This window comes from Callithrix jacchus, chromosome 9, assembly GCF_049354715.1.
Source record: "Callithrix jacchus isolate 240 chromosome 9, calJac240_pri, whole genome shotgun sequence".
Lineage (NCBI taxonomy): Eukaryota > Metazoa > Chordata > Mammalia > Primates > Cebidae > Callithrix > Callithrix jacchus.
In genome coordinates this window covers 55,220,998-55,239,703 of record NC_133510.1, presented here as the reverse complement: position 1 = coordinate 55,239,703, position 18,706 = coordinate 55,220,998, and the positions used below count along the sequence as shown (strand labels likewise).

General features: G+C 36.9%; 1 protein-coding gene across 4 annotated transcripts in view; it reads left to right on the top strand.

Moving 5' to 3' along the window:
• SRGAP1 (SLIT-ROBO Rho GTPase activating protein 1) overlaps window positions 1-18,706 on the top strand; it is a 334,709-nt gene that overhangs the window by 218,377 nt on the left and 97,626 nt on the right. For all 4 annotated transcript variants that reach the window (XM_009004152.5, XM_002752697.6, XM_078336139.1 and 1 more), the window contains exon 7: window positions 18,365-18,586. In XM_009004152.5, the coding sequence (XP_009002400.1) occupies window positions 18,365-18,586 (222 nt within the window). The remainder of the gene's footprint in view (window positions 1-18,364; window positions 18,587-18,706) is intronic.

The window sequence follows — 18,706 nt, the reverse complement described above, 5'->3', positions numbered from 1 at the left end:
CCTCATGTATTTAGCTGTGCCAAACCATTTAGCCACAGTTGGGAATTTCTAAAAAATAATTGTTGAGGGAGAGGATTATTTTTTAGCTTATCGACACTCTGAGGTGCCTCTTTTTTTTTTTTTAAACAGAGTCTCACTCTGTCACCCAGGCTTTATTGCAGTGGCACTATCTCGGCTCACTTCAACCTCTGCCTCCCAGGTTCAATTCTTGTGCCTCAGCTTCCCGAGTAGCTACAGATGCTTGCTACTGCATCAGCTAATTTTTGTATTTTTAGTAGAGATAGGCTTTTGCCATGTTGCCCAGGCCAGTGTTGAACTCCTAAGTTCAAGTGATCCACCTGCCTCAGCCTCCAGAAGAGCTGGATTATAGGCCTGAGCCACTGTGCCTTGCCAGCTGCCTCACTCAGCCTCTGATGTGAATTTTTTCTTTTAGTCTCAAAACAATTTTATCCCAAAATATCATAATTTCTTTATATAGAGCCATGTAATAATAAATAAAACCTGGGAAATTTTTCTCTTTTCACTTATTAAAAAATATTTCATTCAAGTAATCACTGATTATTTTAAATGCAGAAACTTTTTGTATTGTTTTAAATACTTACATCTTCCAGCACCATAATGAAGTGAAAGGAACTTTTTCTGTTACACTGCCCCTAGATTTCCTGAATAAAAGATCTTACTCAGTTTCCTGAGTAAAAATAAAGAATTGTAGGGCCCCAGCTTTCAAACAGGTTTCTGCAAGGTACACAGAACATAAAAGAACTAATCCTATGTAACTTCTTTCTTGCTTTTTTGTTTAGGGCTCATTTGGTAGTGGAGTACTTAGCTAAATCCAAACTAATTTTAATACAATTTTGTTTAGGGCTCATTTCGCCAAATCCAAACCAATTTTAATACAAGAAAAACTCTCCATGTATTGAAAAGTATTTCTTTAATACCTACAAGATACTAAGCATCATTCCTGACAATGGGAATCCAGCAGTGAATAAAATGAAGGCTTCACCTTTATTGACCTTATGTATGAGTTGGGAGACAAACTATAAATGAATTTATGTTTATATACATACAAGTACATGTACACACACACACATATCAAATAAGTCATGACAATGCCATACAGAAAAATAGAGCTATGGAGGTGCTTCTTTTGATGGAGTGTCCAGGGAAAGCCTGATACTTGAGCAGAGGAGTGAGCTACAATGCCATGCAGCTATCTGGGAAGAAATGTGTCACACAGAAGGACTGACATATCTAAGGGCGCAGAGGCAGAGGTGTGTCTTGCCATCTCAAGATGCTCACAGAAAAGCAAAGGAGGCCAGGATGGCTGCAGCTGAGCAAGAGAGGAGGGTGCTAGGAGATGAGGTTGACAGAAGTCCTATCACTTAGGGTCTTTTGGACAGGGAAGGGCTTTGAATTTTGTTCTACATGTGATGGGGAGCCATTGAAGGATTTTTTTAAGCAGGTAAGTGACATCACCTGGGTTACATTTTAAAGATTCACTCTGGTAATTAAGTGAGAAATAGACTAAAGGAGTCTAGAGGACACAAGTGAAAACAGGGAGTTAAAGCAAGAGTGTCTGCAGTTGCCCAGGCTAAAGATGATGCTGACTTGGACTGGTGTGGTAGCCGTAGACCTATCTAAGCGGTAAGACCAAAATAGATTGAACATAGAGCTCATAGGAATTTGCTGCCATGTGTGAAAAAAGAGGATAGAAATGACTGCTAGGTTGAGGTCCTCAAAAATGACTCCTGGGTTACTGAGATAGGAGCCCCAGGGGAGAAGCAGGCTGAAGTGAGAACAGTAGCCTTGCTATGTCTGGGAAGACTGAGATACCTATCAGATATCCATGTGGAGATGTAAAGGAGCGTCCTCAACATTCTTGGGATATATGGACTGGAATCGCATGTCAGGATTACGAGAGTCATCACCATCATTGTCATGGATATTTATTGAGTGTGCCATGTAACAGGCAGCATAATCTCATCTAATCATCACAACTCTCTGAGGTAAATAGTGTTTTCTCCATTTTATAGATTGAAAAAACAAAACAAAACTGAGATCTAGCTAAGCTAGATAACTTGCCTAAGGTTATGCGGCCAATCAGAGGTGGGCTTCAAACCAATACCTTTTTTTTGAGACAGAGTTTCGCTCTTGTTGCCCAGGCTGGAGTGCAATGGTGTGATCTCAGCTCACCGCAACCTCCACCTCCTTGGTTCAGGCGGTTCTCCTGCCTCAGCCTCCCGAGTAGCTTGGATTACAGGCATGCATCACCACACCTGGCTAAGTTTGTATTTTTAGTACAGATGGGGTTTCTCCATTTAGTCAGGCTGATCTCGAACTCCTGACCTCAGGTGATCCGCCCGCCTAGGCCTCCCAAAGTGCTGGGATTACATACGTGAGTCACCGTGCCTGGCCCAAACTCATACATTTTTAACCTCCAGATCTAATTGACTCTGACCAAATAAGTAAATGTTCAATATGCCAAGTGATATTCTGTTTTTAAAAAAGTTGTTTGATTTTCTGTTTTTGTGTCAGACACCGCATGTTCTCACTCTTATGCGGGTGTTGAACAATGAGAACACATGGACACAGGGAGGGGAGCATCACATACTGGGGTCTGTCCGGGGGCAAATAGGGGAGGGACAGTGGGGGGTGGGGAGTTGGGGAAAGATAGCATGGGGAGAAATGCAAGATATAGGTCATGGGGACGAAGGCAGCACATCACACTGCCATGTGTGTACCTATGCAACAATCTTGCATGTTCTTCACATGCACCACAAAACCTCAAATGCAATTAGAAAAAAACAGTTGGACTTTTGGAAGATCAGTCTTAAATCTAAAACATGAACAATTCTCAAATAATATAACTTATGAAATTGGAAATAAATGATATGAAATTGGCTTGCTGTATATTCAACTGAAATTGAGTACTCTCTTAGTGAAAGTAATTTTTATATTCCTTGACTCACTTTTAAGGCAATTAGAGTGTGAATATGTATATTCTAAAATGGTTGCATTTAGATCCAATTTGCATATATAGTGGTGATCCTAACAACCATTAAGCTTGACCCTTCCTGGTGAAAAGGAAACAGGTTGATTATTATGCAGCGGTATCTAGAATTCTTCATGCTTTGTGAGTTTATTTAGCAAAGTACATCTTACACTGAGCTATCTAATAATAAAGAGAAGAGCTGTAATGCCTCCAGTGAGAAAAAGTCAGGACAACATTTTTAGTGCACAACATTGTGTATGTGAAATGACATGAAAGGCAGTAAATGTATCTTGATAAATTCAAAGTATTATAAAGAGTTAAAGAATTAAAGTTGACCCGATCTCGTCTGATCTCGGAAGCTAAGCAGGGTCGGGCCTGGTTGTACCTGTATGGGAGACGGCCTGGGAATACCGGGTGCTGTGTAGGCTTTTGGAAAAAGAATTAAAGTTGAGACCTTTTTCTATAAACCCCCAGTTTCCCCTTAGTTTCCCCTTAGCTTCCACTCATGTCGGTATCTGTCTCTTTTCTAACAAATTTTCTATGATGAAGTAATATGAATGCATCTATTGATACCACAGAAAAGTTATAAATTTTCCATAGAAATTATTATAGAAGCAGTGCACGTGTATTGTAAAAACCTAGAAAATACTACAAGCAGATATAAAATGACCACTTTTTTAATTTTAATTTTTAATTTTTATGGTTATATAGTAGGTATATAAATTTATCAGGTACATGAGGTATTTTTAAACAGGCCAATGCATAATAATCACATCAGGGTAAATGGGGTATTCACCACCTCAAGCATTTATCATTTCTTTTTGTTACAAACATTCCAATTTTATGCTTTTCGTTATTTTTAAGTATACAATAAATTACTGTGAACTGTAGTCACCTTATTGTGCTGAAAAATACCAGCTCTTATATATTCTATCTAACTATATTTTTGTACCCATTAACTATCCCCACTTCCCCTCCACCCCCACAACCATCCTATCTCCGTAAGTTCAATTGTTTTAATTTTTAGCTCTCACAAATGAGTGAGAATGTATGAAGTTTGTCTTTCTGTGCCTGGTTTATTTTGTTAATACTTTTTGTCCTCCATATCCATGTTGTTGCAAATGACGGGATCTCGTTCTTTTTCATGGCTGAATAGAACTCTGCTGTGTATATGTACCGTATTTTCATTATCCATTCATCTGTTGATGGGTACTTCCAAATCTTGGCTATTGTGAATAGTGCTGCTATAGCTCCCTGTTTTCACTTGTGTCCTCCTGATGCCTTTATTCACTCAACTGCCAGAGTGAATCTTTAAAATATAACCCAGGTGATGTCACTTCCCTGCTCAAAAAAATGCTTCAATGGCTCCCCATCACACATAGAACAAAATTCAAAGCCCTTCCCTGTCCAAAAGACCGTAAGTGATAGGACTTCTGCCAACCTCATCTCCTAGCACCCTCCTCTCTTGCTCAGCTGAAGCCATCCTGGCCTCCTTTGCTTTTTTGTGAGCATCTTGAGATGGCAAGACACACCTCTGCCTCTGCACCCTTAGATATGCCAGTCCTTCTGTGTGATGCATTTCTTCCCCCGATAGCTACATGGCATTGCAGCTCACTCCTCTGCTCAAGTATCAGGCTCTTCCTGGACACTCTATCAAAAGAAGCACCTCCATAGCTCTGTTTTATTTTTCTGTATGGCATTATCATGACTTATTTTATATGTGTGTGTGTGTACATGTACCTGTATGTATATAAATATAAATTCATTTATAATTTGTCTCCCAACTCATACATAAGGTCAATAAAGGTGAAGCCTTCATTTTATTCACTGCTGGATTCCCATTGTTAGGAATGGTGCTTAGTACCTTGCAAGTATTAAAGAAATACTTTTCAATACATGGAGAGTTTTTCTTTTATTAAAAATAGTTTGGTTTTAGCTAAGTACTCCAATCACTACCAAAATGAGCCCTAAACAAAAAAGCAAGAAAGAAGTTACATAGGATTAGTTCTTTTATATTCTGTGTACCTTGCAGAAACCTGGCAGACTTAGGTTTGAAAGCTGGGGTTATAAAATTTTTTATTTTTACTCAGGAAAACAAGTAAAATTTTTTACTCAGGAAATCTAGGAGTAGCATAACATAAAAAGTTTATTTCATTAGGGTGCTGAAAGTATTTAAAACAACACAAAATGTTTCTGCATTTAAATCAAGTGATTCCTTGAATGAAATGTTTTGTAGTAAGTGAATACTTAACATATTGTCCTTCAGTTTCATCCATGTTGTTGCAAATGACAGGATCTTGTTCTTTTTCATGGCTAAATAGAAATCCACTATGCATATGTACCACATTTTTATTATCCATTCATCTGTTAATGGGCACTTCCAAATCTTGGCTATTCACATTATTTTGTTTTGGTTACTAAAAAAACAATTGGAAGTTACTTCCAAATCTTGGCTATTGTGAATAGTGCTGCAGTAAACATGGGAATGCAGATTTCTCTTCAGTGTAATGATTTTCTTTCTTTTGGGTATATACCTATCAGTAGGATTGCTAGATCATGTGGTAACTCTATTTTTAGTTTTTTGAGGAATTTCCCTACTGTTCTCTATAGTGGCGATATTAATTTACATTCCTACCAACGGTGTACATGAGTTCCCTTTTCTCCACTTTCTTACCAGCATTAGTTGCTTCCTGCCTTTTGGATAAAAGCCATTTTAACTGGGGTGAGATGATAGCTCATTGTAGTTTTCATTTGCATCTCTCTGATGATCAGTGATGTTGAGTACCTTTTCATATACCTGTTTGCCATTTGTATGTCCTCTTTTGAGAACTATCTAGGTCGTTTGCCTGCAAATTTTAGATTTTTTCCTATTGTGTTGTTTGAACTCCTTGTATGTTCTGGTTATTAATCTCTCGTCAGATGAATAGCTTGCAAATATTTTCTCCCATTCTGTGGATTCCCTTTTCACCTTGTTGATTGTTTCTTTTGCTGCAGAGAAACTTTTTAACTTGATGTAATTCCGTTTGTCCATTTTTGCATTGTTTGCCTCTGCTTTTAGGGTGTTACTTAAGAAGTCTTTGCCCAGACCAGTTTCCTGGAGAGTTTCCCCAGTGTTTTCTTATAGTAGTTTTATAGTCTGAGATCTTAGATTTAAGTCTTTGATCCATTTTGATTTGATTTCTGTATGTGGTGAGAGATAGGGGTCTAGTTTCATTCTTTTGCATATCGTACCCCACTTTCCCAGAACATTTATTGAAGAGACTTTTCCCTAATATATGTTTGTATTAGTCCATATCACAGTGCTATAAAGAACTGCCCAAGACTGGATAATTTATAAAGGAAAGAGATTTACTTGACTCACAGTTCCACATGGCTTGGGAGGCTTCAGGAAACTTGCAATCATGGTGGATGGGGAAGCAAACACATCCTTCTTCATGTGGCAACAGGAGAGAGATGTGCCAAGCAAAGAAAACCCCCTTATAAAACCATCAGATCTTGTGAGAACTCATTCAGTATCACAAGGATAGTATGAGGGTAACTGCCCCCATGACTTAGTTACCTTCCACTGGGTCCTTCCCATGACATGTGGGGATTATGGGAACTACAATTCAAGATGAGATTTGGGTGGGGACACAGCCAAACCATATCATTGTTCCTGGCACTTTTGTTGAAATGAGTTTACTGTAGATAGATGAATTTATTTCTGGGTTCTCTGTTCTGTTCCACTTGTCTATGTTTATGCCGGTACAATTTTGGTTACTATAGCTTTGGACTGTAATTAAAGTTAGGGAGTGTGATTCCTCAAGATTTTTTCTTTTTGCTCAGGAGGGCTTTGGCTACTATACATTTTTTGTGGTTTAATATAAACTTTAGGATTATTTATTCTATTTCGCTGAAGCGTGTTATTGTTATTTTCATAGAGATTGTATCAAATCTGTAGACTGCTTTGGGAAGTGTGGGCATTTTAACAATATTGGTTCTCCCAATCCATGAACATAGAATATCTTTCCATTTTTTTGTGTTTTCAATTTCTTGCATCCATGTTTTATACTTTTTATTGTATATACTTGCATCTGTGTTTTATACTTTTTATTGTATGTTGATCTTTCACTTCTTTGGTTTACTCCTAGATATTTATTTTATGTGTAGCTATTAGAAATGGGATTACTTAATTTATTTCTTTTTCAGATTGTATGCTGTTGGCATATAGAAATGTTGATTTTGTATCCTGTATCTTTGCTGAATTTATCAGTTCTAATAGTTTTTTGGTAGAATCTTTAGCTTTTTCCAAATATAAAATCGTATCATCTGTAAACAAGGATAATTTGACTTTTTCCTTCCCAATTTGTATGTTCTTTATTTCTTTCTCTTCTCTGATTGCACTATCTAGGACTTCCAGTGATCACATTCTTACCACCTAAGATCATCATTATTAAAGCTAGACTTTCTCTATGTCTATATACACATATTTTTAAACCAGAATGAGAGTATGAAATCATATTTTACATAGCGCTTTCTAATCTACTTTATAAAATCAGTGACCTTCATCCTTCCATCTCAGTAGATTTTTGTCTCATCTAATATATACCACATTTCCATTTGTGACCCCAAGGAATGTTTCACAGCTGATATGTCTAGGCAACACCTGACTTAGTATTACACATTAGGTCTGGATTACACATTATGTCCTTTAAATTTTTTTTAAACCAGCAAAGTTCTTTGTTGAAAAGACATGGACAGTTGTTCCTTAGAATACTTGAGCTTCTGGATTTGTCTACTACCTCCTTAGCATGTCATTTAGCCTGTTTCTTTATCTTCTATATTCTTACAAGTTGAATTTTATATAAAGACCTGTTGAATTCAAGTTAAGCATTTTGCAGTAGATTACATCTTAAGTGTGTTGCTACATCTTATTTTGGCATACCACAATATCTACTTAACCCACCAACAATGATGCTAAAATTGCTGTCTTTGGGTGATATGACTCTGATTTCCTATATCTTATAGTTAAGTCTTCCCTCCTTACATCAAACTATGGATATTTTACAACCTCTCAAATTAGGATCTTATTACATTGAAAATCTGCTAATTTGGAACTCAGCAACATCTGAGCTATAATTTACTTTTGGTCAGCAAAATTCTTTCTTACAGTACAAATTAATAATGTCAACTAAAAGGGAATAACAATTTTTAAAATGTTTTTAAGCACTTCAGACTAATCAGTTTACATATATATCATTGACACTAATGGAATCTTCTTTTGTTAACTACTTCAGCTAAAAATTTTAATAATTCAACACTTTGATAGACAAGTTGGTCTTTTCTGTATATTTAGAGGTGAGCTAATGGTTTTCAAAATATTTAATAATTTCAACTTTTATCTATTTGAGATAACCTTTACCAATCAATATTAGTTTGGATTACTAAAGTGCATTCTCTCTTTCTCTCTCTGAGAAATTGCTTCCAATGTAGAAAATCTCTAATCATTTATAAATAATGGTTTTTGGAGGTCTACTGAAATTATTGTTAGTAAATCTTACATACTTAATTGTGCCTTGGTAGGATCAATGAATGAACATTAGGATGAGTTCCATCACTGAATATAACTCCTTCATAAACTTAGTAGGTAAAAATTAACTTCTTGATCAAGTCCAAATCAAAAACATTAGCTATCAGAATGCTAATGTTTATTGATATTGATGGTAACGCAGTGAGGAAAATGGCTCAATTGTTAGCCAGTATCTATTCTTTTATTTCAGCTGAAAATATTTGAATGTAGTATACCAAACAAAGCTTGGACACTTCTGGGTCCTCCAGATACTGAATTATGTCTAGGGAGAAGGGAAGGAATTGTGATTAGGAAGGGGGAACTTGGAGAACATCTGAAATGTCAGTAACATTTTATTTATTTAAAAGGAACATAAGCCAGGCATGGTGGCTCATGCCTGTAATCCTAGCACTTTGGGAGGCTGAGGCAGGCAGATCTCTTGAGATCAGGAATTCAAGACCAGCCTGACCAACATGGTGAAACCCTATCTCTACTAAAAATACAAAAATATTAGCCAGGCATGTTGGCAGTTGCCTGTAATCCCAGCTTCTCGGGAGGCTGAGACAGGAGAATCACTTGAACCTGGGAGGCAGATGTTGTGGTGAGCCAAGATCACACCATTGCACTCCACCTGGGCAACAAGAGTGAAAGTCAGTCTCAAAAAATAAATAAATAAATACATGTTTCATACTTTTCTATAAGTGTGGCATATTTTATATTTTAAAAAGAAAAAGGGAATTACTAAACTGATAAATACATGCCTTAAATATGTTTAAAGCTTACCAATATACTTGTCCCTGCCAATCTTTTAATATTATGATTTATCTTTTTGTTCTCTGTTTTTACTATGCATTATATGCTTTTAATGATTTATTTACTGTACAGAATTCAGAGTAATCTTCCTTTACACAAATCACTTCCATTGTGTATTATCTATGATTTCTAGTTTTGAGGTTTTTTGGTGTGAAGAAAAAAGTATTCTGGACATTTACAGTATTTTCACAATCTTGCACAGTTGTTATACCTTTGCCTCATCTAATTTTGTTTACTCCTGAGCCTTTCCAACAATGTTTTAGACTTATTTTATCAGTTTATTTAATAGTTAATTATAGTTATAATAAATATAAATGGCACAAATATTGCCCAGTCTATTCTTGGAGGCATACAGATGAATTGTTGGAGCAGAAATATAGAGGAGTATTAGAGAGCACCTACTGGCTGTGTGTGTTCACATTGCCATTGGCATTGGTCACTGTCCTTTATCCATCACTAAAGCAAGGATGGATAAACTTTTTCTGTAAAGGACCAGATGGTAAATATTTTCGTGTTTGTGAACCCATGTGGTCTGTGTCACAACTATTCAGCTCTAGTACAAAAGTAGTCATAGATAGTAAGTAAGCAAATGGGCGTGATTGTATTGCAGTCACACTTTATTTACCTTACCAAGCCATGGGCTGGATTTGGCTCACAGGCTCTAGTTTGCTGATCCTGATTTATGAAATGAAGCAAATGTTAGTTAAGCTGGAGTATCACTTAAACAGAAGATTGTTCAAAGTGCTTTTCCTCTGTCTCTGAAGAAAGTCCTAAGTAAATTTTAGTTTGTAAAGTAATAATCTCCTAGTTTGGAATCAAGTGGGAAGTGGAACAGAGTGTTAATTTCACAACAAATAAGGACTTTTAGATTGTAGTTTTTGTAAATAATAGGTTAAACATCCGTGATAATTATTATCACCAATATTAAGTGCAAAAGAGCCTATAACTTACTATCTTGTAAGAATTAGGATGTGTTACAACCAGAAGAAAAATAATACAGGCAACAAATATTTGTAATTGAATGCTGAGAGTTCCAAAAGATTATGATTTGCTAAGAGAAAAGAATTAGAGTAGAGTACACGTCTTAATGCTAGGATTTTCTGATGTATCATCAGGTTCAACACTTTGAAAATATGGAATTCTTAAAGCAACTAGTTTTAAAATTGCATTACTGATAATGTAGCCTCTTCCACTTCAGTTCCACACCTTCAAAATGTATTCAGAGAAACTCAGTCCTCAACAATAAAATTCTGTCAGTGCTTTCTCTCAGAGCACTGCCCAGTAATAATAAAGGATTTGTCATCCTTGCAGTACAGTGTCATGGTCTCCAGTTTCTCCCTATAAACATCTTAAGCAGGTTGGTTAAGAGCCTGAAAGATAAATCTTTGTTATTATCATTATGGAATATTGCCAAGGAATAATTCCCTACTCCAGCCAGTTTTCTTCATAGAAATATCTGTCACATGTGTTTTATTTGCCATTTATGAAGAATAAGATTGAGGTTAGATTGTATCATATATTGCATGCCATCCTTTTTTATCATTTCGGCAAAATCAGCTATGTTAAAGCCTTTAACCTTATCTATTTTGTGTCTTGGGACATGTGTTTAATTAAAAAGCAACTTATTTAGAGTTCAGAGTTTTCTTAGTTTGACTTTTCTCCCATATAACAGTATTAAGGTTTATCCATGAACACCTGTCCCATTGTAGTGCTGTATTCCCGATTAGACCTGAACTCCTATTAGGAAGATTATGGAGAGATCATTGTTAAATGGGTTAGGATGTTGTGGTAATCATGTAAACTGATTTAGGCATGGTTTTATCCCTTTGTGATAGAAAGAGTATTTAAAAACTGAAATGAGTTGGATACCTGAAGTAGTTGGCTTTTAAAGTTCTTTACAATGGAGGTTCCAGGGGCCTTTGTTAAAGGAAGATGCACTGATGTGGTTTCCTCCTGCAGCACGGGTTGTTCCTTCTCTTTTCTCAGTCTCCGGTGCTCACTTGTCCTTTCTGGCTGGACTTCTGAATGTTGGGAGTCACCTGAGGCATGATCTCTTGATTCCTTGGCCTAAATACCATCTGATGGCTCCTAGATTTTTACCACCAGCCTTGGTCATCTTCCTGGGCTTCAGATTGGTACATCAGCTGACTACTGGGCATCCCTAACCAGTTGTCTTAATAGGCATCTTGAACACATAAAACACTAAACACACAACTTTTTATATCCATTTGCCCTACTGTTAATCATCCTCCACACACATAACAACTTTCTTTTTAGTCATGTTTTACACCTCAGAAAATCACGCCACTTTCTGCCCAGTAGCACAAGCTAAAAACCAGTTATCTTGTTCCACACATGTAAATTCGTCAGCAAATCCTGTCATCTTTACCTCCTAAGTGTCCCAAACCCGCCGCTTCTCACTAGCTGTACTCCCAGTTTCCTAAATAAAGCCTCTTCATTCTTTGCCTGCTCTATTGCAATAGCTTCCTAAGCTTCCAATTATGTGTTCCAAAAACCCATTCTGTTCCCAAGCAGCCAGAGTATTAAAAAACATAAATCACAGGAGTTTGAGACCAGCCTGGCCAACATAGTGAAACCCCATCTCTAATAAAAATACAAAAACTACTGGGCATGGTGGCAGGCGCCTGTAATCTCAGCTGGTCAGGAGGCTGAGACAAGAGAATCACTTGAATCCAGGAGGTGGAAGTTGCAGTGAGCCAAGATCATGCCATTGCACTCCAGCCTGGGTAACAGAGTGAAACTCCACCTAAAAAAAGCGGGGAGAGAGAGAAAGTAAAACATAAATCAGATATGTCTGTTACTATTTCATAATCTCCAAAGACCTCCCATTGTCCTTAGAATAAAATCCAGACTGTTTACTAAGACCCTGTATGAACTGATGCCCATCTGCATTTAGTGTCATCTCTTGCAACTTTTCCCTTACCATGCATCAGGTACATTGGCCTTCTTTGTTCAGAACCACCAAGCTTTTTCTCGTCTGGGGCTTTTGCACCTTTTGTCTGGAACACTCTTCCAGAGCATTGCAGGACTGACTGCTTCTTTTCATTTATGTTGCACCTCAACTGCCCTGTATAAAAGGACAACACCCTTTCCCCTAACACTCCCTATTCCTTTGACTCTAGCTTATCCATAGCATTAACCATCTGGCTTGTATTTAATTGGCTTTGGTTTGCTTGCTCTCTCTCCTCTCTTATTTGATTCAGGCTGGTTACAGAGATTTTTAGCCTGGGAAAATGAGTCTAGTAGCAGCTCCTGAAGGAAATGATTGCCCATCAGTATATGGGTGGGAGATGTGTTAGGCAGCAGATGATTATTTGGCCAACTCATTGGCTCAGGCATAGGCAACTCAGTCCTGTTTGCTACTTTGCACCCATTCCTATCACACAGATGGACCATTTTGATCTTTTCATTGCTCAAGAGAAAACTCAAAACAACTTTTTCTAAATGCTTAGTTACAGTTGTTGAGACAACAAGAAGAGTTAAATTATCAGCTAGCTCTCTTTGGACCATCAGGAACCCAGATATGAAAACTGGTGTGTAAAAGTTGTCTGTTGAAGTTTAGACATCTGGTTCAATCCTGGAGCTGCCTATCTCTCACAAAATATGTTTGTGGTTTCTAGGGTGAAATTCTGTATGGTTAGGAAAATAGAGAAGGTCGAAGAAGTAGTTAGGCAGAAGAAATCTGCTTTCTTCATTTGACTACTATGTAAAAGCTCTGAACTTTTCTATTTCTGGTCCTTTGAAAGATACCCCTGGTCATGTGAAAGTTGTTTTTATAATTCGCTTTGCTTAGGTTGCACTAGTTTGCAAAAAGCCTCAAAATAAGGACTGGATAAAGTCTATACCCAATATCAATGGCTTTAAAATGACCAAAGCTAGTCTTATTTAAACCCAGAGATAAGACCCAGGACACAAGATCACAGAAGTCTCTCAACAGAGGCCACAGTATAGAAGTGAAGGGAGAATAATTCTGCAGAAGAGTTATCCTTTGCATTATCATGACAACTGCTGAATTCTGGAATCACATGGGAGCCTGGGGCTGCCCTCCAGTTACTCCAAGGCAACCCTGGCAAACGACCTTAGCTGCTGCTACGGTTTTTGAAACATGAATCTCAGACTTGTTTCCCATGCAGTTCCACCATGGTAACTCCCATTTTATGAGCAAAACTTCTACCCCACTAGGGCTCATATCATGGAATTACACCAAAATATATGTATATATATATATATTCTTCTTGAACAGCTGTGATCCAGTTATATCTAACATTACACATTATAGTCACCATGTTATTTTGGCCAGCTCTCAGCATTTCTCACAGTCCTCCATACAGGTGGTCCCCAGCTTACACTGGTTCAGCTTTCAGTTTTGCAATTGATTTATCTAAACGTAACCCCATTGCAACTAGAGGAGCATCAAGACTTACAGTGGTTCAAATTGCAACTTTCGACTTTACGATAAGTTTATTGGGACATTAAATGCATTTTTAATTTACAATATTTCACTTAACAGGTTTATTGGGATGTAACCCATCGTAAATTGCGGAGCGTCTGTACTTGGATTTCATCTTCATTTTGATACTATTTACAACTCTTTTGCCTAAGAAAATTAGCCTATTGTGATGATTTAGACTAATGACTACTTGAATCTGTCTTGACAGGTTTTCAGATATTTTAAATACATACATATACCCTTCCATTTCCAAAAGCCTTTTCTTCCCCAATTTTAATCCATAATTTTATGTATCTGTTCAGCATTTTTCATCCATTAGAACAACACTGCTTTGTTTTCATGAAATCTTGTATTGGTTTCTTATGTACTTTCATCACTAAATGCACTTACGCTATAGCTCAGCTCTTTGTGCAGAGGCTGACTTTTCATATTGTCATTAATAATTCATAAGCTCCATAGAATTACTCTAGACCTTTTTAACCAAGTATCTTGAATTTAACACATCCAGTGTCATTTCAGCTTCTAGTTTAGAAAAAAAAGATTCATTTACTAGCCTTGCTGTCTCAGGAGACTTTGAATAAGAATTTTCTTCTTTCTGTATCTTATTTCTAGTTCAAGATGCCTGAAAAGCCTAGAGTGTAGAAATGCTGCCTATCAGAAGTAACAAAATTAGGCCAATTAAGCGATCTCACAGAGTGACAAGCACTGTAGGGGTCAGAGAAGGAACTTTTCTGTCAAAACTCATCACAGAAGCCTCCTAAGGGTAGCACTCAAAGCTCCAAAGACACCTGGGGAGGCTCCTAGATCAGTTACTAAACCGCATGCACACTCATCCCAACCTAGGAGGAAGCCACAATGAAATTCTCTCTCTCTGGGCCCAGACCTGCAGAATCCAGCTGGCTGCACTGGCTGTGGAAACATGCACTGATGTTTCTGTAGTCTTCACATTTATTTCCCTAAAGAAGCTACACTTAAAATTTTGAGACAAGTCTCGGAGTAATGAAAATTTAGAATGTTTTTTTCAGAGCTCCAGGTCAATCTGGTTAAGGTCAGATTGCTTTCTTTCTTTTTTTCTGCCTTTTCCTTCTCTCTTTCTCTTTTAAGTTAAGAGATTTGGGGGTTTTTTTCTGGGAGGGGGAGGCTTTTCTCCTGATTTCATTCCTCTCAATTTCAATTTTTTAAGTCCCATTGGGATCAGTACTCATAAAACAGCTTGTCTCATCTGCTTCATTATAATCAAGTAGAATCTGTCTTCTTTCAGAATAGTGAGATGTTTTTAAACACTGGTACATCTAAAAAAAAAGAGGTTATTTCCTTTACAAATTTATGTTTTCATTAAATGAGGTGTTCTTGAAAGAATAATTTTCAGACTCTCTGATGTGTATAAAACCACTGCAGAGAACCATTATAGATTTTGAGAAGGAAGAGGGATACAAGAGGACTTTGTTCATCTGGGACTAGAATTTCTAAATTAACCAAAATGAATCATTCTCTATATTTGAGTGCAGCTGATTCCACTGGAAATGTATTGATGAGACTGATTGTTGCATTTCACAATTGTATTTTGCTTGTATTTGTAATTATGATGGCACAGCTACTTTCTGATTTTTTCAAATCATCGTCTTTAATCAAGTCTATTTTCTGTTTGGGGAAATAGCACCCCCAAAAGACAGGGTTGCAGGCTTATTTTACTGGATGATTGTTTTAGGGCAGTGCTTCTCAGACTTTTAATGTGCATACAAATCACCTGTGTATCCTTTTTAATCTTCAAATTCTGAAATAGGTTAGTAGTGAGACTCTGGATCCCTTTTTTATTTTATCTTTTGATACAAGGGTCCCACTTGTGGCCCAGGCTGGAGTGGAGTGGCACGATCTCAGCTCACTGCAGCCTCTACCTCCCAGGATCAACTGATTCTGCCCAGCTCACCCTCCTCAGTAGCTAGGACCATAGCACCTGCCCCCATACCTGGCTAATTTTTTAAAATTTTTGTAGAGACAGTGTCTGACTATGTTACCCAGGCTGGTCTTGAACCTGTGGGCTCAAACAATCCTTCTGCCTTGGCCTCCCAAAGCGTTGGGATTACAGGTGTGAGCCACCGCACTCAGCCAAGATCCTGCATTTCTAGCAAGCCCCCAGTGATGCCGTTGCTGCTGGTCCACATACTAAATTTTAAATAGCAAGAGTTCAGAATATCTTTACTTTAAAATTTCAAATGTACTAATCCTGAAATTGGAGGGTAAAGGTTAGAATTAAATAGGTTAGTTGTAAGGACCAACCTATTTAATCAAATTCCAAGGGTGGAATTAAATAAATTCTAGGGACAGGTCAGTGATTGAATGTGTACCTTCAGAAAGCAGATCCAATGGTTCACATCCTGGTAGATACATCCCTTGTACAAACCTTGCTTTCTTTGTGACTTCTCCACTATTTTAACAGCAAACTAACAGAATTTAGGTTCAAATTCCTTGAGGATGGAGATAGTTTATTTACTATGTTCCAATCTTTATGTGCCTAGAGCCTAGCATATTCCCTGGCACTGAATCCATGGCCAATTACTGCGTTGAATTGAATCAAATAGAACTGATTGAACTTCACTGGGACAATATAAGGAAAGGATCTGGTTTTGTACCTTTAAAGTCACTTGTTTCCTCTTTAAGTGATTTATACTGCTTTTTATACAAATTGAAAATCAAACTGTCAGTAATTGATTACTAATTTCAGAGTTGTTTTTTTTTAAGTCATATTCTCTTAAAATGCAACATGAAAAAATAAAATATAAATACAAATTAAAGATAATGAAGATTCAAGAATCTCAAAGCTGTTATATTCCTAGGGATACTAAATGAAATTCTACCTTCAATAAGCAGACTTTGACAATCATTTATTATTTAAGAAATTTATTGTAGGAATAAGAGGGAAGGCATTCCTAGACTATTTTGGCAGATTGTAACCTGTTCTTCTCACTTCTCAAAGAGTACAGTTTATTCTTGATCTTCAATAAAATATGCAAATCCAAAATATTGTAGTTAGTGTATTTGCAGCTTACATAGGTTTCAATAAATTATTGTATCAATCTCAGTATTGCACAAATAAAACTTGAATGCTATTTTTCATTCTTTTCTTTTGGTATTTTATCTTGCCTCTTTTATTTTTTAACAGCTTTATGGAGGTATAATTCACATACTATATAGTTTACCCATTATAAATCTACAGCTGACTTTAAGTATACTGAGAGTTGTGTATCCATCACCACAATTAATTTTAGAACATGTTAATTACCCAACAAGGAAATCTTGCACCCCTCAACCATTACCCTTACTTCTTCCCTCTTCCTAGCCCTCATCAACCACTAATCTACTTTTTGTCTTTTTAAATTTGTCTCTTCTGAATATTTCATGTCAGTGAAATCATATGTGGTCATTTGTGACTTGCTTCTTTCACCTACAATAGTGTTTTCAAAGTTCATCCATATTATAGCATGTATCAGTTCTTCCTTCCTTTTTGTGGCTGAATAATATTTAATGATATGGCTATATCACATTTCATTTGCTGGTTTGTAGACATTTAGATTGTTTTTACCTTTTAGCTGTTGTTAATAATACTACTATAAACATTTGTATACACATTTTTGGGTGGAAATATGTTTTCATTTCCCTTAGATATATATCTAAGAGCAGATTTGCTGAGTCACATGGTAACTGTATGTTTAACTTCTTGAGGACCTAACAGATTGTTTTCCAAAGTGGCTCTACCATTTTACATTCCCACCAGCAGTGTATGAGGGTTCCAGTTTCTCCACATTCTCTTCTTGATTGTCTGTCTTATTGATTACAGCCATCCTAGTGGGTGTGAAGTGGTATCTTATTGCGATTTTGATTTGCATTTCCCTGATTACCATTAGTATTTCCTGGTGATTTTGAGAATCTCTTCATGTGCTTGTGGACCATTTGTATGTCATCTTTGAAGAAACGTCTATTCAGATTCATTGCCCATTTTAAAATTAGGCTTTGTCTTCTTATTATTGAGTTGTAAGAGTTCTTTATATATTCTAGCTATAAGTATCTAATAAGATATATGATTTGCAAAAATGTCTTCCCATTCTGTGGGTTCTCTTTTCACTCTCTTGATAGTGACATTTTTTTTTTCTCTTTTTTTTTTTTGACACAAAATCCTGCTCTGTAGCCCAAGCTGGAATGCAGTGGCACTATCTTGGCTCACTGCAACCTTCACCTCCCAGGTTCAAGTGATTCTCGTGCCTCAGCCTCCTGAGTAGCTGGGACTATAGGCACAGGCCACCACGCCCGGCTAATTTTTTATACTTTATTAGAGATGGAGAGTCTTCAATTTTGATGAAGCTAATTTATTTTTTTATCTGTTGCTTCTGCTTTTGATGTCCTATCCAAGAAACCAGTACCTAATCCAATATCATGAACATTTACCCCTATGTTTTCTTCTAAGAATTTTATAGCTATACTCACATTTTGGTCTTTGATCAATTTTGCATTAATTTTTGAATGTGGTATTCTTTTACTTTTTAAGTGCTGTGATCTTGGCTACCATGCAAGTCTGAACAGAGCCCTAAGAACGTATCTCTCTGCGGAGTACAACCTTGAAACCTCCAGACATGAAGGCTTAGACATTATCGAGAATGCAGTTGATAATTTAGAGCCCAGGAGTGATAAGCAGAGATTCATGGAGATGTACCCTGCTGCATTCTGTCCACCAATGAAGTTTGAGTTTCAGTCTCACATGGGCGATGAGGTCAGTAATTGATCATGTTTTAAATAATGAATTGTCTCTTCACTTATATTTCTCCTCACTTGCTATAATGTAACAGTTCTAATAATTCCCAGTTGTTTTCTCTCTCCTGTCCTTGCAAAG